This window comes from Puntigrus tetrazona, chromosome 2 (genome assembly GCF_018831695.1).
Source record: "Puntigrus tetrazona isolate hp1 chromosome 2, ASM1883169v1, whole genome shotgun sequence".
Taxonomy (NCBI): domain Eukaryota; kingdom Metazoa; phylum Chordata; class Actinopteri; order Cypriniformes; family Cyprinidae; genus Puntigrus; species Puntigrus tetrazona.
Window position 1 is genome coordinate 14,682,066 of NC_056700.1, and position 27,151 is coordinate 14,709,216.

The 27,151-nt window shown below is 36.9% G+C and overlaps 1 protein-coding gene across 4 annotated transcripts; it reads left to right on the forward strand.

The window, feature by feature from the left end:
• Positions 1 to 824: 824 nt before the first annotated feature.
• On the forward strand, positions 825 to 27,134 carry cacnb2b (calcium channel, voltage-dependent, beta 2b). 4 transcript variants are annotated; one of them, XM_043260008.1, is made up of 14 exons: positions 825 to 1,273; positions 16,164 to 16,241; positions 17,735 to 17,857; positions 18,174 to 18,313; positions 18,461 to 18,522; positions 18,715 to 18,737; positions 18,844 to 18,924; positions 19,186 to 19,244; positions 19,333 to 19,442; positions 20,045 to 20,053; positions 20,862 to 21,013; positions 22,302 to 22,397; positions 23,064 to 23,237; positions 24,424 to 27,134. In XM_043260008.1, the coding sequence occupies exons 1-14, from the start codon at positions 1,226 to 1,228 to the stop codon at positions 25,123 to 25,125; spliced, it is 1,857 nt and encodes a 618-aa protein (XP_043115943.1). In that variant the 5' UTR covers positions 825 to 1,225; the 3' UTR covers positions 25,126 to 27,134. The 4 variants fall into 4 exon arrangements, with proteins under 4 accessions (XP_043115943.1, XP_043115951.1, XP_043115959.1 ...); XM_043260024.1 differs by lacking the exon at positions 825 to 1,273 and adding an exon at positions 9,122 to 9,456; XM_043260016.1 differs by lacking the exon at positions 20,045 to 20,053.
• The last annotated feature ends 17 nt before the right edge of the window (positions 27,135 to 27,151 follow it).

Genomic DNA, 27,151 nt, shown 5'->3' on the forward strand with positions numbered 1-27,151 from the left:
AGGCATGATTTATTCCCTCGAAAGGAGACGTTAAAAACCCATATCTGAGTGTGACTGAATTGTTCGCCTCGGCGTGCCTCCTACAGATTTCAGAATAGAGCTTAATTTTAATTCATTCCGTTTAAACTTGACAGTCAGCATGTGAACAGATGCTGCAAATGAAATTGCATGAGCTCTGGCTCGCCTCCTCAGCAGGGGACAACAGAGGGAGAGGAGACAGCAAGGACAGGCACTCAGATACAGTATATAGATAAAGAAGAGGAGTGGACTGACTGATAAAAACAAGGGGCTGAGATGCCATGAGAGGAAGAAGGAAGTGCATTTGAATTCAGCCTGTGTTTCTCCTGCATTAAGTGCTCTAGCGTGCAGTGTAGCAACACAGGGAGCGAGAGGAAACGGCAAACTACAGCAACAGAAAGGACACGAGGGGGTAACGCAGGTAATCAGGAGCATCCCTGATGACATAGAAGCAAAAAGAGACAGAAAGAGCCTTGATCCACAAGGGAGGGAGGCAGGGAGGAGTCGTGGAGGTAGAGAACAGCAGAAAGCGGGGAGGAGAGACGGCAGACGGTGGACTCCAGCCTCCTCTGCCTGTGTGGACTGGAGACAAGGCAACCCAGACGCGGCTTGCATCTGCATTCTGATTGGCTGGGGTGGGCGGGAACAAGCTGACGCAGGGAAAGTCAGGCAGGAAAATGACATTTACACCGTGTATCAATTTTAAACTCCGAGCCTGTGTCTGTCTTTGAAAAAAAAAAAAAAAAAAAAAAAAGGGGGTGTGCGGTGGGAGGGTGTGGGGTTTGTCTGGGGAGGGTGCGGGCTGGCGTAAATAAATAAGGAGAGGAACTCAACGAGGGAAGAGCCGAACAAATAAAAATCGCACACACACCTGGAGCCAGTGGACTGTGAGCCTGTTGGTCTCGAGCATCAGGAGGACAGCAGGAGGATGTGAATCACTCACTTTGACTGACTGCATCGCATTCTTCGCCGTTTGTGGAGGAATGTCCGCTTTTTATACGCTCTGTATATATCTGTGGGCTGGACCGGAGGCTGTGTGGAAAGGAGACACTTACCTGCTGCTGCTGATGCTGCTATGTCTCTCGTCAGACTGATGTGATGGCTGTCCCTTACAGACAGGGATCCAGAGGCTGCGTGTCACAGAAAGAGTGATTTAGACCCTCTTCTTGGCTGCACCATCATCACGACCCCCCTGGATGTTCTCTTGATGTATTGCTGTGGTCTGGGACACTGGCGGAGAGAACAGTCCACCTATGTAAGTAACCGCAGCATGCCTAACGTGATTTTCCGCCGCCAGGATGCTCTTGGGTAGAAAGCCACTGCATATAAACAAACAATTCTGAGTAAGGGTCACAATATACACTTTAAGTAGAACTTGAAAGTGTGAAGTACTACGTATTGACATTCTAAGCATCTTTAAAGTTTTGATTGAGTGTTTTTGTGTATGTTCCCTTTACTAAATACGGGTGAAATTAGTAACGGTCGGACTGTCTTTTTTTTTGGCATTCTGGACTTTTATGATTTCAAAATGGCAACCTGTTCCCTCTGTAGCATTTAGTGATGAGGTCAGAACCGAAAATATCCCACAAACCGCCTACTACTAAACCACCACTACCACAGTATTCCTCCGACCACTTCATCATTCATAACATTTGACGTACGAGCACGTTTTTAGCGGGAACTCGACTCAAACGTAGAAGGTCTAAAAATACACTCGCTGCTATTTTAAGCCACGTTTTTACCGCCACCTGGGCTGCCGCATGGAGAGAAAGTGAATGAGAGTGTGTGTAAAGAACAGAATGAGAGACGCGTGAGTCACTGTGTGTGTCATGATGAATGCCTTACCTAAATCCCCCCAGAGCAGGCGGAAGGGGATCACAGTCGCACAGAAGCTCCAAAGCTGTCAAAGCGAACAGGTAGTAAATAGGCTTATCGTGCCTCAGACCGTATGCGGTGTCAGGCAGCAGAGCTAGAAGTGCAAAGAAAGTGATTATAAAACGAAAGCGCCATCTCTTACTGTAACCGCTGCGTCAGATGTTTCCAAATCCTCAGAAATGTGCTGTTGATATTTTTGGTACAGTCAGGAGTTGAGACGATCAGTGTCTTGCGAGATACGAGTAAGCCAAACGTGCCAGCCACATCGCGACTTGTAATCAAAAAATAATCCAGCATTAGCAAATTAACATTGGTTTTCAATTAAATCACCTTAATTGGTAATTTCTCAATTAGCCTGCTTTGAGTCGAGACGTGCACGAGAACATAAAATTAAAATAAACTCCATAACTATAATGATGAATCCATTCACGTTACGAAATGTATTTGCAGACTTTAATCTGAATTTTTATGCTCTTTCTCTTTGTAGAGTAAATGTAGGCCTAACTTCCGAAACGACTTTCTTTGTGCTGACGTCACCTAGCCCACGTGGGTTATTTTATGATGTAAATAATAATCATTATTATTGTTGTTATTTTATGCTTTGCTTTAGCAACATTGGAAGAAGTTTAAAAAATGGAATGCTATAAATTCCACGATATTACTAAACAGCGTGCGGCATACGGTATACACAGTCTATTGCATTTAAATCCAGTTTTGAAAAAGTCAGGTCCATTGCATTGTGGGATGCAGTATTTGCGTACGAAAAATTAGCATATACCGTGTGCTTTGTACTGCAGCAATTAAATGTATGGTGGTATTGTGCTGTTAACATTGAGCACTGAATGTCCTATTTCGGTCTGACATAACATTATCACATGTATTGCAAACAAGCTGCAGATGTGATTTTGTTATCAGAAAACAAGACAAAAAGGATTATGTGAGTTGCCTTTTTTCCAGAAAACTCCAAAATCTATTTTTGTCTGCTGTATAGAGCAGGGCAGTGTGGGTGTTTTGTGTGATATTGATGTGTTGGATGGATTGAACTTTCATGTTAAGCCTCTGAAGTGCACTTGGGAGGTGCTGCCTGTTCCAATTCCCTGCCATGTGTTCTTGGTTTCTGTTGTATATCTAATCCCCTAACATGGATTATACTGGAGTATTTGTGTAAGAGACACAATTTAGATTTCATACAGGCTTACATGACATTTCTTGTGGAAAAATGTACTACTTCTCTTGACAAGGACTCTCTGACTCACTGTTGGCACTTGAGGGGTTGTGAACTTGATCAAAGGTTATACCTACTGAGTTTTGTTCGTTCATTTGTTTGTAGATGTTTTGGTTTTTTTTAGATTGGGTTCTGATTGTAAGAAAAAAAAACTGATTTCATGAAGAAATCGTTAAATGGAAATGCTATCACTAAGTATCTTAACCTGACAAAATGAAATATTAAGTATTTAATATGAGAGGAAGGGTTGGAAGCATGGCCTAGTTCAGCATTGACTTTAATGTTCTTCCAATACAACGTTCAAGTCTTGTTTTTCTTTGGCAGATATTGAACTTGAGTGAACTTGAATTATATTAAGTGTTTGTCTGGCTATTGGCAGTGGCTAATGGCAGATCACCCCTCTCTGTCATGATCCTGCCAGGATACTGGAGACAGGATGGCAGCAGATGAAGGACATGCCTCTGTTAATGCCAATTTCTGGCATTCAAATACACACATTATATAAATGAAAAGGTTGTGCAAACCCATTCTATTTTGTTTGATAAGTGAGTTTCCCTCACATTTCCTCACTTGATCTATGTGCACACACGACACCTTTACAACAGGTTCATGTATTTTATGACCCTTTTGTAGCAGGGAGCATTTTATAGTTTTATGAAACCGAAAAATTAAAAACTATAAAAGTTCTTTTGAATTTAAACAGTTCTACTCCCTATGGACTTCCATGTGTTCAGCATATGAAAGCAATTTGTACCAGTTAGGAACAGCTTGAAGGTGACAAATAATGAGAGAAGTATCATTTGGTGAAGTATCATTTTAAACGTTTTAGGTTTCAGCAGGGGTGTTGATTTGATTTGAACACTGGCGATGTTGAAGAGTAAACTTCCTTGTGTGATTAATTGATTTACAAATGATCTTTTGTGGTTTACCTGTCATCCACAAGCGTAAAGCTGGGTGACAGTAGAATTATGCTATATATCTACTTTAATCTCTAATCTACTTTAAACGTAACATTTTCAAATACATTTATAAATGTTCGTTTATTAGAAATTAGACAACAAAAATTTATAAAATGTGATATTAATATAACATGATAAAATCTTGAGTGGTCGTATAGTTTAACATTTTTTTTAAATAAATGTTGTTGAAGGAGGAACAACTGTTTTTAATCTTCCTTCCTTCATTTAATGTAATGCAGCTGATTTTTCTGTGTCATTTTTTAAAATACAAAGTTCGCCCGGTTGAAGTCCTCAGGTAATTTTTCCTCTAAAATCAATAACTAGAATGCATTGCGCAAGATCCTATTGTTTTTTTTTCATGTAAACACAGAACAGACAAATGTCTTGCTCGTGACACAGTGTTCTAAAAACGTGGCACTCAAGTGTACATAGGTTTTAAGCATGAAAAGGTGATGGTTATGAAAAGCATGCTCTTTTGCAGTATTCAGTGCTTTGACCTATTCCAGAGGCAGGACAGAGAGTGTTTGAACAGTGCTGAAGGATTATGAGCATTGCTCATCCTGTTTTAGAGAGACATACAATCTGTCTGACAACACTGGGCAGGACATGCCCTGTGCTCCACCTTATTCTTTCTACCATTTTAAATCTCCTCTCCCAGCTGTTGGGTGGGCAGGATTGGCCGCTCTTGAGTTCCTGCCTCTAGCACTATGGGGCGGAGCATCATCCAGATGTTACGTTGCATATTCATGCAGTATTTTAATGCATTGCCAGTCAGAGGGGCTGAGGAGGAAGAAAATCATAGACAAGATGACCAAACTTTGAGTTTTTCCGTCATGTCCCGGTCTTGCAAGTTGCTGTACACATCATGTAGGTGGTGGCTGATGGCCACTGTGTATCATCTCAAAGCCTAACTTCAGTGGGACCAAACATCAGCGCTAATGGGCCACAGATCTCAGAGGTGAACTTGGAACTTGAGGGCATCAGTCGCCGATTCTCCTTGTCCTCTTTGCAGAAATGCCCAGAACTCTTAAGAATAAAAACGTCTCTTGGGTGAGTACTGTTTGAAACTAAAATTGAAACCCTGAGGTACATTGCATGTGTGTGTCTAGCTAAATTGTCATCCAAAGCACATGGATTTCACTTGGACAATTGGCTTTAGATGAACTTTAGGTTGCACAAAGCTCTCTGTTGACAGCTGTAGTTTGTGAGGACCAGACTGTGATTAGAATGATAGAACTTGTTTAAAAAGGGTTCATCGTTAGCATATAAAGATGGCAGAATAACGTATGCTACAACAGTAGCTGTTATGCATGATATAATTTAGCTTGACATTATTAACACAGTGGTCTTGCAAAAGTGGTTTGAGGTTTGAAACAGCACAAAACGCAGCTCAGCTAGACTAAAAATTGCTCTGTAGTCCCTGAAGATCCTACAACTTTGATTTATAATGCCATATTCAAACAGATGTGAAGGGAAAGATGCTTTCATTCCAGGACGCATTTCAAACAGGCATAATGAGTGACCTGAATGCTGTTAAGAACAAGGATTACTGAGAAAAAAAATATATAAATAAACCCTCCCAGAAACACAAATTAAGCTCTTCTGGAGTATTGTAAGCAGACAATCAGATACAACATTTTAGGTATAAAAAAGAAGCCAATATTCAGGTTGCTTACTAGAGTAAATTCAGAAATTCATTAAAGTTGGCATATTAGCATATAAAAATTGAATATGATTTACCCAGTCCTATATAGGTTACTTTCTTATAAGGGCCACATTTACTTTCACTGTGTTGAAACCGTTAAATCATTAAAAAAAAGGATGATTAAAGATAATTAGACAGGTTATGGCATTTGAATTTTTATATTAAAAGACATTTTTGTTTTATTTTTGTATGAACTGTCACTTTAAGAACTAAGCATCAGTGGAGTTTAAATTTGCGGTCTCCCACTGAAAGGCTGATCATTTCTGGTGTGATTGTAAGGTCAGACAGATGTTTGTCTTCCAGCTGGATGTGTGTGTGTGTGTGTGTGTGTGGTTGAATGGTCCAGAGGAGAGAGGTGCAGAGGCCGGAACTCCAGCAGTGCGTGTCTGCTTCGTTGTGCCCTTCTGAGCAGTGTATTACTGAGCGTGGCTTTACACTGCGCACACCCCTCTGTAAGAAGCTTATAGATCCCGTGTGTGTGTGTGTGTGTGTGTGTGTGTGTGTGTGTGTGTGTGTGTGTGTGTGTGTGTGTGTGTGAAAAGCATAATCCAACTACATGTGCTTTCACATGCATATTAGTGCATGTTCATTCCCATGAGCATTAATATGTGTTTGTGTGTAATATTTATGTATGCTAAAATGTGTAGGTCTATAAAAGAACAATTTTATAAACAGGTGAAGAGCTGTATCTCGATATGGAATGCATTAGCAATGTGTTAGCTGGTGTCTCTGGTAATGAAATCTATACCAGGATAATATAGCAGACATTTTTATGGTCAACGGATGCTCCACAGAAATCCTATTCCGTTAGAGCGGCTGACGTAAAGTGTCTCACGCTAAGATTTGTCACCTAGTAATTTAGTAAGTGCATCTGTGTGCTCACAGAATGATCATGACTGTGTGTGTGTGTGTGTGTGTGTGTGTGTGTGTGTTGATGACATTTAAAAGTGAGAAATATTTTTTTGTATTTAAAAAAAGATTTTATTGTTCACACTCTTGGCTATTCAGAAAATTACATAATTGTGATTTTTGTCACTTTTACTAGTCCATAAAAATCATTTTATTTTAATAGTGTACAGAAATTAAAGCAAATATGATTTACTCATTTCCACTGAGTATAGCATTCAAGATTAATTTGTTTTAACGTATAATCAAAAGACAATTATTTTAAAAGTCAGCATTATGTATGGGTTATTATATTGCGATTTTTATTTAGCCTAATATATTTAATAAATTTGCATCTAAACAAAAATAAGCCAAAACAAATGTAAAGATAGAATATAAAACTAAAAGATATTGTCTGTGCCAAAAGAACATTCATTAAAGGCAGTGTTTAGTGTCTTATATATGTTTCTAGTTCCTTATTTTCCTGCAATGACTGTGTTAGTGCATTCCCATTCTTTATAGCATCTGTCACACATGGAAATAAGAGATTGAATTATAAATTATAACACACTGTCCAAGGAATAGACAAGTACAATTACAAGGCCTTATATTGTAGTCCATGTATAAAAAGGCTTGTGAAAAAAATCACTCAAATAAACTATTGCTGTTTTGCAAACCAAATTACATTTTACTGTGTTGCACACTCATTCTACAATGTCTAGCCGTGTTTTATATAGTTAGGTCAAATCAAGTGCACACATTATAAGTATTCTCAGCGCAAAATATATAATTTAAAAGTGCACTGAAATTCAAAGCAAGCATTACATAATCTGCTGTTCCTGTAATGCGTCACCAAACCATTACATATATATAGGTAGTGGATTCTGGATTTTACTGTGTAGAGTTTTCATTTAGTCTTCTCATTTTTAAAGCAAATTTGAATAGACATACAAAAACATAAAACTCTCTCTCTCTCTCTCTCTCTCTCTCTCTCTCTCTCTCTCTCTCTCTCTCTCTCTCTCTCTCTCTCTCTCTCTCTCTCTCTCTCTCTCTCTCTCTCTCTCTCAATCACTTACTCTCAGGTGTACATCTTTAATACCCTGTCATCTGATTAGTGGCAAATATAGGTCATCTAGAAAGATGTAGTGGTCTTTAGTGGGTTACAATGTTAGACTTTAGAACGAATAGAAACAATAGAAGTTTGCAGAATAGAAGATTGCACGTGTCCAATCAAACTACAGTATTTTGGTACAGACTCACCTTTCACTTGTAATATAGCTAATGCTAATATATTTGGCCCAGTGATTGCTCCATGTGTGAGGCCAGTGAATCATACTCCTGCTGTTGTTTATGCATTTAAAATGTCCAATTTTCTGTCATGTTTTGTTGTGTTAATAATTTGCATGCCATTGAGACTATGCTGTCTGATCTAATCTAAAAATATCTGATTTTAAGAAAATTATTATCTAGACTAGTGCTGCCAAACAATTCATTGTTCAATTACAAGTTTTTGATCGCATAATATATGTATGTTTATGTGTATTTATTAGGTATATATAAAAACACATACATACACACATACATGCATACATACAAAAACACATACATAATGTACATACATTTAAAAAAATATGCATTTGTATATTTATATTTATATTGTATATTTAATATATAAACATATTTTTTTCTTAAATATATACATGCATGTGTTTGTATTTATATATACATAATATACGTGTGTACTGTGTATATTTATTATGTAAACAAAAACTTTTGTCTTGGATGCGATTAATTGTGATTATTCGCTTTATAGCACTAATCTAAACACTTATTTCTGGTCCGATCTCATTGCTTGAATGGTATCCTAATAGTGTTCACGTGGTAGTCCCGAACAGGGAACCATTTCTGCATTTCATTTTGCCAGTAGGTGGCAGCAAGTGACTGTCAAATGAATGAGTCATTGACTCATTTACTCAACCGATTCATTGATGAGTTGGAATACCTTAACTGCTATTTCTGTACTAGTGTTATATGTCATAAATAATAAGTATTCTAGTATGCTATTTTGTATTTGAGCCACTGAATTGTTTACCTAACCGATTGTTGTGGTTCTTTCAGGAACACCAATATAGTGCATTTTTTTGCAATATAAAATGAATATAATAAAATAACAGCAGTGCCTACTCCCCTCGGCTCGTATGTATCAACTCATGATTCGTTTTCAATTTACTGATTTGTCTGTAAGGTTTAAGGGTTTAAAGTTACAGTTAGGGATTGGCAAACATCAGTATCTTCACCTAAAAACATTATGTCTCTTGAGTTGTAATAATATATACCAAATAGCAGTTTTGCTAATCGCACAGGTTTGCAGCTCGTGCTTGGAGCAACAGATGCCACGCTGTGGAATAAAGCCCTTCAGAGCGGGGGAGGGTGGAGGAGTAGTGTGGCAAACTCCACTCACAGCGAGAGCTGCTCACACCGCTTGTGTATCCACTCATGGAGAGACTTTCGGCGCTCACTGTTTGCGATAACTATCAAAGAAGCCCGAAGCTCGCGACTTTATGATTTTCACCATGCGCAAAACATGCCGTAAAACCTGCTTAGGGCTCATCTGACAAAGTTGGCTGGCTGTCCTGGGACGGAACAGATTAAAGGGGATAGTACATGGATATTTCTCAGTCGCTGGTCAATCTCGGCTGTGAGAGCATAAAATTGACCACTACTTAAGCTGTTAATCGTGGAGAAACGCAAAGGAAAGCGAGCAAGTGGGCATGCCACCCAAGAAAAAGGTAAAACGTCTTGCGTGTTAGTGCTTTTGTGTTTGTGAGGGAATGATGGTAGAGGTAGACATGAGAGTGCCATTCGAGGAGAGTGCCATCTGTTGCTTTCAGCTGTAATCCATGTGAGCTTGAGCTGCTATGCATCATTGCTTTTATGTACCATAGACAATAGGCTGTGTGTGCACACCGATACTGGGGTAAACAGTGCTCTGCCTATGCTGGATGTTTTCTATGTCAAAAGTATAATTGTCCTGAGGTGTAACCTCCACGGGACAGGTTGCACAATCATTGCGATGCTGAAAGTGATGGAATTGTGCTGAGCAGTGTTATGAACATAATCCTTTTCCAATTGTCAGGATTACAAAACTCAGCTGTTTCTCAAATGATGTCTAAATATAGAACAGGTGTGGGGTTTGTGTGTTTTGGGGTTTTTTTGGAAGTTTTTTGGAAAGTGCTAAACGACTAGTTAGCTTTACTAGATACTTGGAAGAAGAAACCTGTCAAAGTGGCATTAAACTATTCCCTTGCTTTTTTATTTTTTCACCATGGTTTCCAGTAGAAAATATAGAAATATCTTTAAATAACTTTTTCAAATTTCTGAGTTTATTTTTCATTCCCCAATTGCCAGTTGAAAAATAAACTTGAAAAATTATCATCTGCCTTTTTACTAGAAAACAATACAAATTCAAAGAAATTTAAAGCAGTAAAAAATGGTTTCTAATTCAGTTTTTGAGCTGCAGGTCGTTGAGGACGTGTGAAACTCTAGTCTCTATCTGCAGTGTTGTCCATTGGACAGGACGAGTTTGCATTTGTCTCTTTCTCTCCAAATCCAGGATTGACGCATGCCATCTTAATCTCCTTACAGAGAAGCAATCATGACCAGGAGGCAACAGCGAGAAAAAGAGACGTAATGTTCATGAGTGTCTCTCCCATAGGTCTAATAGTGTGTTTCGTTTCAGTACGGAATGGGCCAATGTATCTTTCTATACATTGCAGTGTATGTTTATGGGAAAACACTAAAAGCATCTCTCATCAAACTGATTATCGTGATACACATGTGCCAGTCTTAAAGTACTATTACAGAATTATAAAATTAATCAGAAATGGTTCAATCTTCTGCATTTCATGGTTATCTATGTTTCAAGATGATAGCCTTATTTTCTAACAAATTACAAGTAGAAGTTGTAAAAAATCTATACAGTCATTACTTTATATTGTACAAACAGTAACATTTGGCATAGCCTAGAACACAGAGCAGTTGAATACCTGGGCGACCTGCCAGAGCTCATTTAGCATCAGTCAGGAAATCTTAATCTTAGTCTTAATTAGATTAGGAGGCAGTTTCAAATAAGAAAGCGTGCCTCTCCACCATCCACATTTTGTACTCTGTTTTTTCCAGCCAAAGCTCAGGAAAACATCCCGGGTCTCGCAGAAATAGTATATATTCTCCCTCACCCATGCATTCACCCGAAACCAAACTGAACATAGCCCTAATTCTACTTAATTAACTAAAGTCTCAGTTTTTGTTTTCAACTTTATATAAGCATGTTACTGTCTGATGTCATTTTTCTGGGGCGAAAAAACATTTTGACTAAATTTCCGGCTCCTGCTGTACTCCCGGTGTTGAAGTGAAAGGTGCTGACTCACTAAATGGATCTGACCCAAATCTCATGACATGTTCTGTGGTGCGCTAGCAGGAGTCACACAGGTTGCAGTAGGTGGATGTTGGAGCAAAGCCCAGAACTCAAACCATTATAGCACCGGACTAAAAAATCCACTAGTGTGATACTGTGACATACTTGTGTCTATTAATCACAATCTTTTAACTGTTCTAAGTACACAATACATTGGGCTGTTTGTTTTATCAAAAAATCAAACAATATCATTAGATTGCTACAGTACGTTGTAGTTGGGAAATCTAGATTTTAAGTCATATACCTCGTGAAATTTACTGCATAGCCAGCACATTTCCTTTTCTTGAGGTTTCCATAGCAACGTCTGTTCTCGCCTCGATCCCTTACAGCTTTTAATGCAGACACACACACACACACACACACATAGTTTTCTATTGTATTGATGAACACTGATAAAATCTTTTTTCCTCACTTGTATTTCGTAATGTCATCAATCTGAATAATAGTAATAACATTTTATATTAAACAATGGGCTCCTTAGAAAATACAAAGAACAAAGTTACCAAATCATTATAATTATTATAATTACTCAGATTGGCCCTGTGAAAAACTGTGCAAAGCGGGTACTGATTCCACTTTAAGAATGCCATACTGCAGCAGAGTGATGGTATGTTTTGCTACTGTAGGACCTGGACACATTGCAACATTTCCAGACACTTCTTAAAGAGATTGTCTGACCGTCTGTGCATGAGCTGAAGCCTAATTGAGTGATGCAGCAGGACAGTGAACCAAAACACTGGAACGGGATACGCGTATCGTTACACCCTTATTAAATTACATTTTAAAATACTCAAAATCAGACTATAGTTACTTTTTTATTGATTACATGATCATTAATAGCGATAGTTTATTTATAATTCATTGATTCTCCCTAATTCTTCTTTTTCATAATTTAAAATTTCCTTTCTAAAATAGCTTACCACTTATTACAGTCAGAAAGTCTTCTAGGATTGCGTACAGTCGCATAAAAGACCAGTCACTTGTTTAGTGGATATAATTTCTCAAAAATCATTTCAATTTTAAGAATTGTTTTCTCAGCATTTCAACATTACATCAGCTACTAAAGAACATGCGGAGGGTTATCTAATCATGTATTACTTTGTCTTTGGAAGGATTTGTCTTTTGAAACAAATTAAAATGCACTATATTTATTGTTTTCATGTAATGCAGAGATTCACAAACTTTTTTTTTTGTCGTTCGGACCTCTTTAACCTAATGTATAGTACCCCTGAGATTTCTTATATCAGGTTATCAGCATTTCAATAATTTCAATAATAATTTCAATAATTAGGTTATCATATTTGGGTCAATGATATATAAGGATTTTCGGCAAATACCAAAATAATAATATCTGTAATCTGTATCTGTGATATATGTAACTGTTCAAACATTAAGAATCTTGAGTGCACATAAATTCATATTAGAATGGTAAATTAAGCGATCTTGGTGTTTTTTTCATCTATTGAATAATTGAATAATATATAAATTAAACAGATAGGCTAATACATACAAATAAATGAGCATTCCTCTTTCAAGAGTCAATTTTCTTTCTTTCTAATAGAAATTAATTAATGGTATCAGGAAAACAGAGAAAGCTTTTTATGTTGTCTAAAAAGGGTTTCCAGGTTTTGTGAAAAGATTTGAGTGAATCTTAGCTTTTCAAGTTTTATATAATAAAAGATTTCTCTGATCCACATATTATGCTATGATGGGATGACATGTTTCCATTTGAGAAGAATATTTGGTCTAGCTATGACAGTAGTAAAGGCGATGATCTGGCGGGATGATCTTGAGGAAATGCCAAAAACAAACTGTCAAGGGGTTAGGGTCTAAGTCTATATTAAAAGCATTAATAAGTGTATTTAACACATTGGACCATAAGTCTGTCAGTCGAGGGCAGCTCCAAAACATATGAAGATGGTTGGCAGGAGAAAAATCAGAAAAATGTGTTTAATGTTTAATCTGTTAAATGAGCTCTGTATAGTACTTAATACTGCAATAGGCCATGTGTGGCACGAATAGAAGAGGAGTGAACCAGATTTAAAATGTCTTCTCGTAATAGAGATGACCGTCAGGTCATGCTCCCAAGAGTCTCTAAAAGAAACATCTGGGTCTATATTAAGTGCATTTATCATTTTGTAAATAACAGAAATTAGATGCTTCTGTCCTGCACCTAAAGAGAGAAGTTTACTGAACACTTTACTGACAACTATTTGGAAAATCCCAAGTTTGCTTGTTAAAAATCCTTATATGTCATTGACTCATTTGCATGTTTCACAGTTCTCTGACATTGGCTAATGGTCACGTGACATGATGTAGGTAATAAAATAATACAATACAATTACAATAAAAGTTTTTAGTAATAGTTATTTTGAGGAATTGTAAAATGATTTTTATATTGGTGTCATTTTAAAATGATGATTTACTTATCTATTTGCTTTTCATTAATCTCACAAACCCCTGCAGTTCCTTTACAAACCCCAGTTTAATAAACCTTAAAATAATGTAATGAATAATGCACTTTATGTTGTCAGTAACAGCAAATATATTATATTGTCTTTTTCTTGGTATTTTCATATTGATACGAAATAAGATTTTAAATCAACAAAGGTCGAAAGTAATCAAAAAGTAGTCTGAAATCTAGCAATTTTAGTGAATTAGTACCTAAATTGTGTAATGTAATGGATTACTTTTCTAACAAAAATGTTTGTAATGTAATTTGAAACCAATAATGGATTACAAAAAAAAAAATGTTTATCTGTGGTTGCCTTTGTTGTTGTTTTTGCTTAATTGCCCTAAAAAACGACTAGGAAACATTGGGAAGAGACGGTCAGATCATTTACTCAGAAAATCAGCTGCTCCCTTTGAATACCACGGAAAGGCTTCACTCTCCAATATATTTAAGAATGAGAATGAACCAAATCCCCACAAATTTCAGTGGTTGAAATTTGCATCTTGGTGCGCGTGGCATTGCTTAATAATTCAGGAGCGTTTTGTACTGCTCTCTCTGTGACATTGACTTGCAGGAGAAGCGGCACTGAGTGAACAGATGTCTATAGCAGACATGAGTAAACAAAAGCGAGCACCTCTACATGACTCTGCCTATGGGAAAAGCCCCCTCCGCTCCCCACCCTCCAATTACCCCGGCCTCTTCTAATTCCTCATTTTATTCATTCCTTTTCTCAATCTTGTTTCACCACCTTCTCTGCTAATTAGCCTCATTTCTTTCAACGCAAACTATGTTATGTTTGCTGCATGCCCTTGAGTCGTTTATCCAGTGGGTCCTGCGTTAAGCCTGTTTATTTCAAACACTTGCGAGCACGGTATTTATTAATAACAACATTCGAGCTCACGTTGGCATACTTTTTTAAAAACATTTACAGCATTTGCGACTTTAATTCAGATGATCTTTAATCTGATGATGAAGATCAGACTGGCTCTTGCTGGTTTGGTGCTGTTTACCTGGCTAAAAATAGTTGGGTAACCAGCACTTCAGTATCCAAAACACAACATATGCATGAGACCAATAGAGCTGGTCTTGTTAGCAAGGTTATCAGCCTTATATTAAGGTCAGAATGAGGTTGTGGGACTGCGTGCCACCAGTGTCTCTCGAGGGGCTTGTCACGGTGCCATTCCTGTCAGCGTGTTAGTGTGCATGTGAGCATGCGTAGGTGTGCCTTTGGGAGAGAGTATGCTTTGGGAGTATTTCTGTCACCGTGACTTTTACTTGACATTGTGAAACTGTTTTACATTGAAAATTTGGAATCCTTAACTAGAAATGGACTGAATTTTGGAAATGAAAGTAACTAAAATGGGATTTGATGACTACAAAACATATGCAGTGAAGGCAATTAGGCTGAGTATTGAAAAAAGCTGTATAAATCTGTTAAATAGATTTTATGAAATTATTTTTAACTGGATTTAACTGAAGTTTCTATTAAAATAGTCACTGTATTTGCATCTAATATTAGGATACATTTACCTGAGAAGCATATATATCAAGATATTTGTTCAGAGTATATTATCTTGATAAACGTTTACTTTTCTTACTCATTTGGCCTGTTTTTTTGGAACCTCACCACATTTTGTTTTGGCTAATATTAATAAAAAGTTAATTTTGTAAGCGAAATGAATATGCCAACATTATATAAGTGTAATAGACTTGTTGTGAGTTAAGCAGATTTTGCTTCAACACAAATACTGAATAAGAAAATAAAGACTTTTAAGAAGCAGGGAAGAATTATTTACTTATTTATGTATTGGCAATACAGTGCCTCACACACAGCTTTGATTTCTCATCAAAAGATTTTGAAGATGCCATGTAAGCTATAGTGTAACATCTAGTATTAAATCCTTCAGCAGGTGATATGGAAGATTTATTATAATCACTGCTTTTCACATTGCTAGGTTAAAAATATTATGGACACTGTGTTATGGATTTTTTCAAGTGCAGTCTTTATTGTGTGTTAGCACTTTGTCATAGATTAGTGTTGAAAAATGATAGGCAGTGTTATGCTCGTATCAATTTACTAGCTCGGTTTGACAGAGCGAAATGGTTTTACTTTGAGTTCTTATTGCCTGACATTACTGAGAAATTCTCTGCAAGACTTTGAACACTGCCCTTTGTGAGGAGTTGCTAATAAAATTTGATGAAGGAGCCCTGAAGGAGAAAGCTTGGGATCATTTCTGACTTTGATGACACTGTCATTATATAGCGAAGTGATCTCTACTGAAAACGACACATCAATGCATATGCCTCATTTGATGATTTTATATCATAATGATGATGTCTTTGTACCTAGTTAGAATTGCCTCTGCTTTTATTTTTTATTATCGTTATTATTTTATTTTAAAAGCAAAGGCAGCACAGTTTCAGCTTAATCGTCTCAACACTGTCACTGTTATATTTGATAATATACGCACAGTCAAGTGCTTGTTGACTCAGAATGCACAGAAATGTCTTGTGAAAGAGAAGGAGTCTAGGTGTTAAAATAATGCTGGCTCTTACTCTTGTTTGAAAAGGGTTCGGCGGACCGTCAGGACTCAGGGGCCACTGAGGAGAAGGAGAAGAATGCCCAAGTCCAGCTTGAGAAGGCCAAGGTAGATTGCAACCCCATAATTCTCTCAGCTTCCCATTCCTGCTACCAGTGACGTTGGCCACAAGGACCGAAATGCATCACAGCTTTAGATGTGCTCATAAATTTTGCACGGCTCTTTTTCCCCCGTCAAAGTAACAAGGTAGCCGTGTCAAAAAGCTAATTACCAAATGTCTTGGTTGAAACAGTACATCGGTGATAAATCTTGAACTCTACAAAATCAATGCTTTACACACAATCTTTTTTTCTGTTACTTTGCACAGTCCAAAAACAGATAAGAAGCACCGTGGCAAACCATGAATGAGCAACAACAAATGCTCTGTGTTTTATTATCGGCTCTTTACAGAGTCCAGTATTGCTCGACTTTAAAAACTGAATGAAACCCCCCTGTCTGTGTCAGTGAGCTCCCCGAGGTCCTTTTTAATTAAGGTACTGAGCAGACAGCATCACGTCCTGCTTCAGTCCACCGTCTCCCACAGAGCATCGCCTTTTAAAAACCAGGCTACAAGCAGCTAGACTGACATTGCGTTGACATTTGACTTTCTTTTAATTAAATACTCATTTATAATACAACAAATTAATAGAACAAAGCAGTTGCTTATCATTGTATGATTTATTTATTATTTATTATTACTCAGGCAGTATGTTTATATATGGAAACTTAGATGATTGATTTTTTAAAGATAGAAAAAGTTGCAATATTAATTAACAATTTTAGTTATATATATATATTCCATTTATATGGATGTAAAAACTTAAGGCAATCAATCAATCAATGAGATTCTAATTACTGTAATCTTTTTACTCTTTGATTCCTTAATATTTTAATTTAAAAGATCAATCACTGACCTAAGCAAGCCAACTTTTTATCTCAGAATCTCAGTTGCTACTCTGGAGTTGTCCTTTTGTCCTGTTACCGTAAATATATGTAAATATGGATGAATCAACTCTGATCACATGATCACATTTTGCTTATCCTGCTGCACTCCATATAAATTATCCTTGCAAATTTGACAGTACTTGAAGGACACGTTTTAGGTCTTTGCAGATTAAATTAAAATGATCTTATGTGCATTCAGTCTCATTCTATGTATTCAAATCCACAGTGTCCTCGAGCCTCATGTAGCTGCCATTAGACTGCATTACCCTTTACTGGGCTGATGTGGAGCTCTTTGAGAATGAATTTGTGCATTGCAATTGGTTTGAAGGTAAATGAATGAAAGCTATTATTAGTAACTTGCCTGGGGCAATGCAGCACATGTGCCGTTGCTCAGATCAGCAGTGGTTTTGTTCCTGCACTCACCTCAAAGTATCTGTCTGCTACCATTCACTCATACACAACCTCATGGACAAATTTGCAAATATTCTTACCATAAAAGGTAGAACTACACTTGGAGATTTTGTTTACAGAACTGAATACTGTAGCGGTTCATGTGCTCGCACATTATTTTGCCAACCTGTCATATTCAGAGTTTCTTTTTTGTTGTTATTACTCAGTTTAAGCCTGTTGCTTTCGCCGTGCGCACAAACTTTACCTACACTCCTGCGGATGATGACAACGTCCCTATACCAGGGCATGGAGTTTCTTTTGAAGCTAAAGACTTCCTGCATATCAAAGAGGTCAGCGTGTTCCCAGATCACCAGCAAATTCATTACACTGAAGTACATCAAATTAAAGGCATAGTTCACTCAAAAATGAAAATTCTGTCATTAATAACTTGCTTGTGAAAGTGGTTGTTGCATTGCTGTCTATTCAGGGCTTTGGATTTGATCAAAACTATCTTAATTTGTGTCTCAAAGATGAACAAATGTCTTACAAGAGTAATGAAGACAGAATTTTCATTTTTAGGTAAACTATCCCTTTAATGTCAATACGGTCAGTGAAGATGGTTATTAAATATAATGTGTTGTTTTGTCGTTGTTGTTTTTTTGTAAGAAATTTAACAATGACTGGTGGATTGGGAGGCCTGTGAAAGAAGGGGGAGAGGTTGGTTTTATCCCCAGCCCGGTGAACCTGGAGACGATTCTGATCAGAAGAGAGGTGCAGGCCAGGAAAGCCGCCAAAGCACTGGCCAAGTAAACAAATCTGATTAATAATGCAGTGTGGAGTCTTCATTTTGTAATCTTTGTTTTCTTATTGCATGAATGAGTCAGCCATTTAAATGTGCATAAATTGTTGCAAAATCCATTATGTACCAACTGCTTTTTCTCTCTCGTTTACAGTAAAGCAGCTAATGCTGCCAAAGATGATATGAATGCGAAGAAAGCTGCTCCACCACAAACAGGTGTGCTGACACTTCATGTATCAGTATATCAGGCAAATTGCTGAATTTAACTACATTAGCATGGAAGTTTATCTTTATCATTTATTATCATCCACATACCTGGGTGAAAAGTATGTATGTGGAATATAAGTACTGTTATTTTATGTCTCTGTGTGCAATTCAATTTCAATTTTTTCTCAATTTATCCTTTAGTTCAACAAGTGAAGAAGAAATCGGTAAGCAAATACATAGTAATGCTGCGATTATGACCACAACACACACACATTTATATTTATATTCATATGCTGTTTGTTTATACACCCATTTTTTTTTTGATTGCAGGGAGAGCAACTGGCTGCATATGATGTTGTGCCTTCCATGCGTCCTGTGGTGCTCATGGGGCCTTCGCTCAAGGGCTATGAGGTCAGGGCCAATTGCTGTTGTCTCCGTATGTGCCACGTTCATTCATAGTTTCTCTGAGGATCTTAACCATTTTCCATTGGCTCAGATGACATGGTCTATAATGCGTATTATCGCAGAACCTGAAGATTATATTTTTATGCTGTTTTATGCCACTCTTACGCTGTACAAATATGCACTGCCCTCTCCTGTACATAATGGAAACTACATGTTCATCAAGTACTATTACTGAGTTGTATATTTTCTCCCCTTTTTTATTTACAGGTTACAGACATGATGCAAAAAGCTCTCTTTGATTTTTTAAAACACAGATTTGAAGGAAGGTATGATGCACAGACTGCCGACTGTTGACAAAGTAATGCATTTTATTTATTATTAAATGATTTTTCTAATATGTAAATCTATCGCTAGAATTACTATCACCCGGGTGACAGCAGATATTGCACTCGCCAAGCGATCCATCCTCAACAACCCCAGCAAGCACGCCATAATGGATCGCTCCAACACCCGCTCCAATTTAGGTACCCACTACTTGTCCTTTTCTTAATGTTTGTCTGTCTGTGCTTCATTCCATACAAATTACGTAATATATTATAAATGTATTGGCTTGAGGTGTGAAATAATACATTTAGTTCAGAATCAGAGAATTGATTGGTCATTGAACCCAAATGTTCATATGCTTGAATTTAGAGAGTTTTAATTAACTGCCGAACAACGGGATAATAGAGCTTGGTTGTGCACTGCAAAAAAAAAAAAAAAAAAAAAAAAATCAGTCATTTTGTCTTAATTTTCTTTATTTCGTTTAAAAGGGAAAACTTGATTAATAAGTAAACGTAAGTCTGTCAATCCGGTTTGATATATTCACAATCGTTTGAAAACAAGACAAAAATACTGATTAATAAAATATTTTTGCAGTGTGTTCAGAAAAGAAAAATGATCCCACTTACAGAGAAACCCCCACTGCTTTTAAATGATAAGTTTCAGTTGTATCATTTCAATGGCTGTTTAAAATGAGTGGGTGTGTTTTCTCACCAAGTGTGGATCTGAGGTGTGTAGCTAGCTTTGTTAAGGGGATCTGATTGGTTTTCTCCACTCTGTCCCTTGCATTGCTCTCTTACCTCAGATGCCGCGGGTACGTATAACAGCAGTAGCCTGTCCATGTTCCCCAGCTCATTCCTGTTGGTGTCATCAGAATTGCTTTACCTCTTAGAGAGCACTATAAGTGTCAAACTGTCCTGATACTTTTAGTAAAGGTCACTGCTTCTAAAAGCTTCGGCTTGTGTTAGACACCATAACCACAAACTCTCCATTGACCTTCATAATATATGTGTTTAATTTTATTGGTCAAACAAATGCAAGCCAAAGTATTTCAATGTGTGCGTAAGAGTGAGTTTTGTGCTGCTTAATCTGTAATTTTGTCTTGTTTCTCTGAAAAAATATATAAACATTCTTAAAGAAAGATAACTATTTTCCATCGAAGTTAAAGCAAGAGAATGTTTTGATATTTTTACTTAAAAACAATATAAAACAACTGATTAAGAAATGTTTTTTTTTACAGTGTGTTGTGAAAGATAATGTTAAACACCATTTGAAATGATTTTGAACTAGTCCTGTTTTTATCATTAAAGTTTTGCTCATTTTGGAGCAAAGAGCAAATTTTAAACCTTCATTGTTCTGTTACATCCTGTGGGCAAGGAACTTCTGTCAGCATATTTTGATCATCTCTATTTTCATTGACATATTGCATGGCCTCTGTATGGAATGCATTTAGTTTTGAAGATGGGACTTTTACTTTTATATGCCCTTTTTCGTTAAAAAGTGCAAAGTGCTTTTGGATAAACTTCAGCAGATTTGTACTTTGATAGAATAATATTTTTTAAGATGTCATATAAGGATTTTAGGTCGACTAGTCTCATTTATTTCTTAATCTGCCCCTACAGCCCAAATCCAAGGAGAGGTTGAAAGGATTTTTGAGTTAGCACGCAGTCTACAGCTTGTGGTTCTTGATGCTGACACCATTAACCATCCTCTGCAACTAAGCAAGACCTCCTTGGCCCCGATCCTGGTGTATGTCAAGATTTCGTCACCCAAGGTCAGAAACTGTGTTCAAAGAACTCGCACACATTCTTTCAATAGTCATTAGTTTACTGATAAACAAACAATACCATTCAAATGATAATCACGCTCACCCAAGCTGCATGTACTTAATTAAAAATACAGGAGGATTATGAAAATATTATTACTGTAGAATTTTTTTTTCTTTTTGAATATATTTCAACATGTAATTGTAAAATGTAATAATGATATCTGAACATTAAACACCCATTAAACACTCCAGTCTTGGAGTAATGGCTTGAGTGTCACATGATCCTTTAGAAATCAATCTAATGTGCTGATTTGGTGCACAAGAAACTTTTATTATTATAATCAGTATCACACTTAACACTTATGGCAAGCCATTTTTATGTAAACCTTGAAGTTTTTCTTTGATTAATATATTGTTGAGGAGATATATATATATATATATATATATATATATATATATATATATATATATATATATATATATATATATATATACAGTATATATATAAATTATGGTAAATTATTTTGTTTGTTTGTTTTTCATTTTACATGATTTTTTTATTAATGCACATTGTTAATTTAATTTGTAAAAATGGTTGCATTTGTACCATAGCTTTTCATTTAGAATCTTAACTACATTCTGAAAATATTAACTTCAAAAAATTCCAAATTAGTTTATTCCATAACAAGGCCAAATTAATTGTGGGGAATTATGTTCAACAACAACAATTAAATACTGTTTAATACTTAGTCATCAGTTAAATAGCTATTCAGTCATCAGAAAGAAATTAATTTAGCTTTTATTCATAGTGTTAACCACAAGTATTGTTTGCTAGCATGTTCAAGTATTTCATTGGCTTTATGGTGTAAGCTTATGGTTTAATAAATGACTTCAGTCACTAGGAGGAAGAAAAAAAGATTATTCTGTCAGTACAGCGGTATCTGATGTGGCACTATGTCAACTTGTTTGATAAACTTGTCACTTTTCTGATAACTGAAAATGTCTTTTAAAGTGCACTATATCACTCAAAATGATAAATATTTGTCATATGGATAAGATCTATCTGTCTGTCATTAAGCTACACAAAGCATGGTTTCATTCATTGTCAAAACTTTTTGAATGTGCAGTCATTACATTTACATAGGAAACACAAGAATGAGAAGACTGGTTGCACAAAAACACAACCTTTTTCTTGTGACCCAGCATGACCTAACATCCACTGTTCTTTCACCCCCTATGCCTCCCACTCATCCTTCCTGTCCCTTTTTCCTTCCTCTTTTCATCTGCTGTTCAGGTTCTGACAAGATTGATAAAGACCAGAGGCAAATCTCAGACTAAACATTTGAATGTTCAGATGGTGGCCGCAGACAAACTGGCTCAGTGTCCCAATGTAAGTTTGTCGTCTGTAAATACTTAAATACATACTAAAGACCTTAAAATGTTTTCTGTATGGTAGAGAGCCATGGTTGAGGAGAACCTTCTGAGATATTTTAGAAAGAATATTTCACCCAAACATTTGCAGGTGAAAAATATGCTCAGATATGCAAGAAAAAACAGTCCCAAACAGTTCTAAACAAAACTCTCAGCAAATTCTTATTCTTACTTCACATAATGTCTTATAGGAAGGAATTGGAAGTTTTCTTGATGAGCTCTATTTTCACACGTATTGGTTAATAACACTTTAAAGTGTAGTGGTCAATTAATCATGATACAAAATGTCACCTTGTTATGCGTTTGATATATTTCCTCTGATAAACTTAAGAGTCTGTTTCTTTAGAAAAATCAATATGAACACCCAAATTTTGAACCTCTTTGATGACCTCCTTTTAACACTGCCCTTATTTCTAATCCAAGTCTAGCCGGAGGGCTTAATCGCAAACTGTCTTGATCTGATTATCAAGAGACTGGTATTTTTACACTGCATCATTGTTGCAAAGGAACTAAAGGCAGTAGTTGACATAGATTAGCCTCCCAGCATTATCCAGTGTGGTGTGCTTCATTTTTCTGTCACTTATGCTTACCCTTTTTGTGACGTCACTATTGGTCCCTCTCACAGGAACTGTTCGATGTCATCTTGGATGAGAACCAGCTGTCAGATGCCTGTGAACACATCGCTGATTACCTGGAGGCCTACTGGAGAGCAACACACCCTCCTGAAATGGAGCCTCCCAACCCCATGCTGGAGAAACTGGCAGAAAACACACTCCCCACCAGCCCCACACCTGCTAAGGTACGAGACGCACTCCAGATGAAGCACTGAGAATGAAAATATACAGATAGAGCCTGTTGGTTTCCAGGAGCATTTTTTTCTTAAAATTATTTGAAGAAAAGTAAGTAAAAAAAAACCCCAGCTGTTATTTGAATTCTAAATCTAACTTTCTAAATGTACTTAAATTTTATGTCACTTTAAATATATGTAATAATTACTTAATAATATTCAGAACACATAAAAAGTTAATACACAGTGTCATTTCCACCATGTTTAACATTATAGATTAACATGTGTTCTGTGGTGAAAATGGCTATGTAATTGTTATTTTTATTAAATTGTTATAAAATTATTATTACTTGGTTATAAAATTAAATTGTTAATTTCTATCATTTTATGTATTTTATGTAATTAAATAGTACCTTTGCAATATTTTCACATAATCTGACTATTACAGACCATTTTCTTTTTCACTCACATTTCATCTGAAGTATATGTTATCAGTAACCAAGTACACTGAGTATTAATTTCTCATTAATGGCATTATGCTTTCTCTTATACCTTCAGTTCAATCCACATACTAACGTCCTTAATTACAACTGCTCGGAAACATCTGCAGGCTTCGTAAAGTCTGATCATTTGTTTAGTTATGTGTCATATTTGTGACATTTTCAATTTCCTCCCCACCTCTTACTAAACTTGCTTGGACATTTAAAGAAGACTTGAGCTTTAAGGACCTTTCCTAGGTGAGATGGTGGTCTCTGAGGTAAAACGCTTATAGTGTTGGTACCAACTAGTTTGTACTACTTCTTAGTTTTCATAGTATTAGTAATAGCCTATCCTAGGTGTTGTAAGTAAACGGTATAATAGGGCAGAAGTTCCACGTTTGTAGTTCTTGTAGCGTCTTTGATTATTTACTTCTCTGATTGGTGGAGATTTGTCTGTAGAATCAAGGGTAATGTAGATTTTTGCAGTTAAACAAGATTATCTAAAAAACAAGAAGACATAATGAGGGTCTTACAACAACCGTGTCGCTCACCTTTAAAGGTTTAAAAGTTATTGGTTCTCTCCATAGAGAAAATAAATGGGATTTTTACTTTTGGAGTCCAGATGCTGCATTGTATTTTGGCTGTTCCTGTTTCAAAGCTAAAAGACATGGACCAGAAGCCACCAAACTCTAATTTCATGTCATGTATCTCATATGTAGGATGAACAGAAAAGCAAGAAGACGGCCGCCACCAAGAGAAAAGGATCTCAAGAGCACCAGCAGGAGCATCAGCCCCAGGCTCAGGAGACGAGAGAGGAGGAGGAGGAGGAAGAAGAGGAAGTGCAGGAGGAGGCCGAGGAGGAGGAGAGGCTCCTTCGTAGCGAGCCAAAGAGACACAGCCATCATCACCACCACCATCACCACCACCACCACCGCTCCAGCACCAGCCGACCAACAGAGCCCCACAACAAACACCAGCACCACATGCGCCACCAGCAGCCCAGCGACATGGAGCTGCTTCCTGCTAAAGACGCTTCGTGCGTGGAGTCCCGGAGCAGGCGCACGCTCCCGGTCGAGGGCGACCCCGACCAAACTGAGGTCTACCACAATAGGACTACAGCTCAAAGGGACCATAACCACCACCATCACAACCACCACCACCGACATCACCACCACCGGCGCGGAACCATGGACGTTCAGCCGGATTACTCCCACCACGGCCAGCAGGACTACGAGCTGGAGCACAACGAGCACAACAGGCAACAGAGACAGTCGAGCCAGCTGCGCTCGCACAAACAGTCGCACCACTACGCTCACCCGCACCACAATCACTATCACTACCAGGGACGGGAGCGGGACAGGGACATGGACAGGTGCGTCGAGACAGAGGAGTGGACTGAGGACATGTACATTCATCGCTGAGGTGGACGTTGTTTTAATGCTGCTATGTGAAATGCTGGCTATCGTGTACTCAGGACAACATGGTTTCTATTTCTTTATCCATTCTGCTGCGTTATGGCCACATCTGATTCCCTTGATTGTCAGTTTTCATTCATATAATTGTGTTTCTCGGGCTTTAGATTCGTGTGGGCCTGACTACAAGATTTCAGCACATTGGTCCTTCCAATCCTGAGTATGTGGTTACATCTTTGCTCGCTACTGTTCCTGTTTCCTGATATGTACATATGCAAACCGGTCATGTCTACTGCTATGCTCTTACCTGTGTTTGTTTGTCACCCCTAAGAAACAGAACATTTTTTGACATCCTTTTTTTTTGGCCTTTTGTAGAACGTGCTGCTACATTAGTGGTAGATATGAAGATATTAAGAATATAATAAGGGACTTGCCACATGGAAATCATAATTTTGATATTTTCATGGGATTAAATGGGTTAATGCATTCACATTGTGCTGCTATTAGCTGCATGCAAATGAAAGCAAACTAAAGAATTCTCACTTGGGCTTTTCACCTCAAGGATTGGAAGGTCTGTTTTTTACCAATATTCAAACAAGGACAGTCTAGTCTAGTTATTTTTTATGAATTTTTCCACCTTATATTTAACATAAAAGTGCTGCCATTTGTAATTGAAATGTGCAAGGCTTCCGAGGTCATTTGCTTCCGGTTATATTAGCTGTACTAAAACAATCCATTATGCGGCTTGATATTTAAAACTGATGTTTGTTATATTAATTTAGTTGATCAAAGTCATAAATGCGCTGATTTGTATCTTAAAGAAATTTTAGCTTCAAATAATTGTGTACTTTTTTTAGTTTCGGTCATTTACCCGTCTCGCCTAATGAATCTGAAGTCTTGCACATTTACATACAAATTCTTGGATATGTTGGGTGTTCAAATATTTCCTGTTATGCAAGTGTAAAACACAGAAACAAAAAGAAATGTATAGTTTGATTTAACTGAAAAAAAACTATAAACATTGTGACTAAAAATAATAATTTGACCATCTCAACCAGCCTGACAGCAACCGCTGTAATCAGTTTTATGTATTTGTTTGACCAATGGCAGATGGGGGGAGTGATCAAAGCACCTGTCTGAAAAAATCATTACTACTATTTCCATATAATGACACTACTAAGAGCATAAATTACTGTTTGCAACCTATTTTCCAAATTCTGACAAATCTCAGACATTCATTGATTTTAATATTTCGGTTTAATGTTGGCTTTAATATATACATAGTTCAGTGTTTATTTTGGCCTGGTTTTGTAGATTGTCACAAAAAAACAATCCAGATTTTATTCAGTAAATTTCATACAAAAAATAGCTTGTGTCAATACAAAGACCTTCAACTCTGGAGCCATACTATGTGTTATTTACAAAATTATTTCAAATGAACACTTTTAATGTTTATGAACGTTCTGTTCCATATTTATAATATATACAATGAGATCATTTTAGCCAAGCAGCTGCATGTATTTATGATTTTCAAAATGTTTGTTCGAACATATATACAGTATCAAATTGATGTATATTTTTTTCTTTATCGTTACTTTCATTGTCATGAAGTAAAAAGGCACACTCAAATGTCCTGAGAGAAATAAGTACAATGATTTAGAAAACACCTACTGTATTTTATTACAACAGCATGGTATAAGATTTGTTTCCGGTTTTGTTAGAAATGAAGACAGGAAGATGGCAATGATCTCTTCACATTAAATGATGTTTATCTACACTTGATACCTTTATGTTTCCTGAGTACTCTATGCATTAGTTTGTGACAACACTCTAGCTTGAAACTTGTTTCTATGCATTTGTATATACCTCATAATGCCTTTGTAGATACTGGATTGATAAAACTGAGTACAGATACTGCTGCACTGTAATATAGATGTACTTCTGTATTCAGATGGTCTGACTGTATATTGTCTTTGAAATGTTCTCCTAAACAAATAATGCACACGTATGATTTACCATTTGATGTTTTTGTGCA

Excerpts from the sequence above, each read along its gene's own strand:
- cacnb2b (XM_043260008.1), top strand. The coding sequence starts at position 1,226 with ATGTATTGCTGTGGTCTGGGACACTGGCGGAGAGAACAGTCCACCTAT. Across the intron at positions 18,523-18,714 it reads AGCTGCTCCACCACAAACAG|TTCAACAAGTGAAGAAGAAA; the intron begins GTGTGCTGACAC and ends TTTATCCTTTAG. Across the intron at positions 21,014-22,301 it reads TCAAGATTTCGTCACCCAAG|GTTCTGACAAGATTGATAAA; the intron begins GTCAGAAACTGT and ends TCTGCTGTTCAG.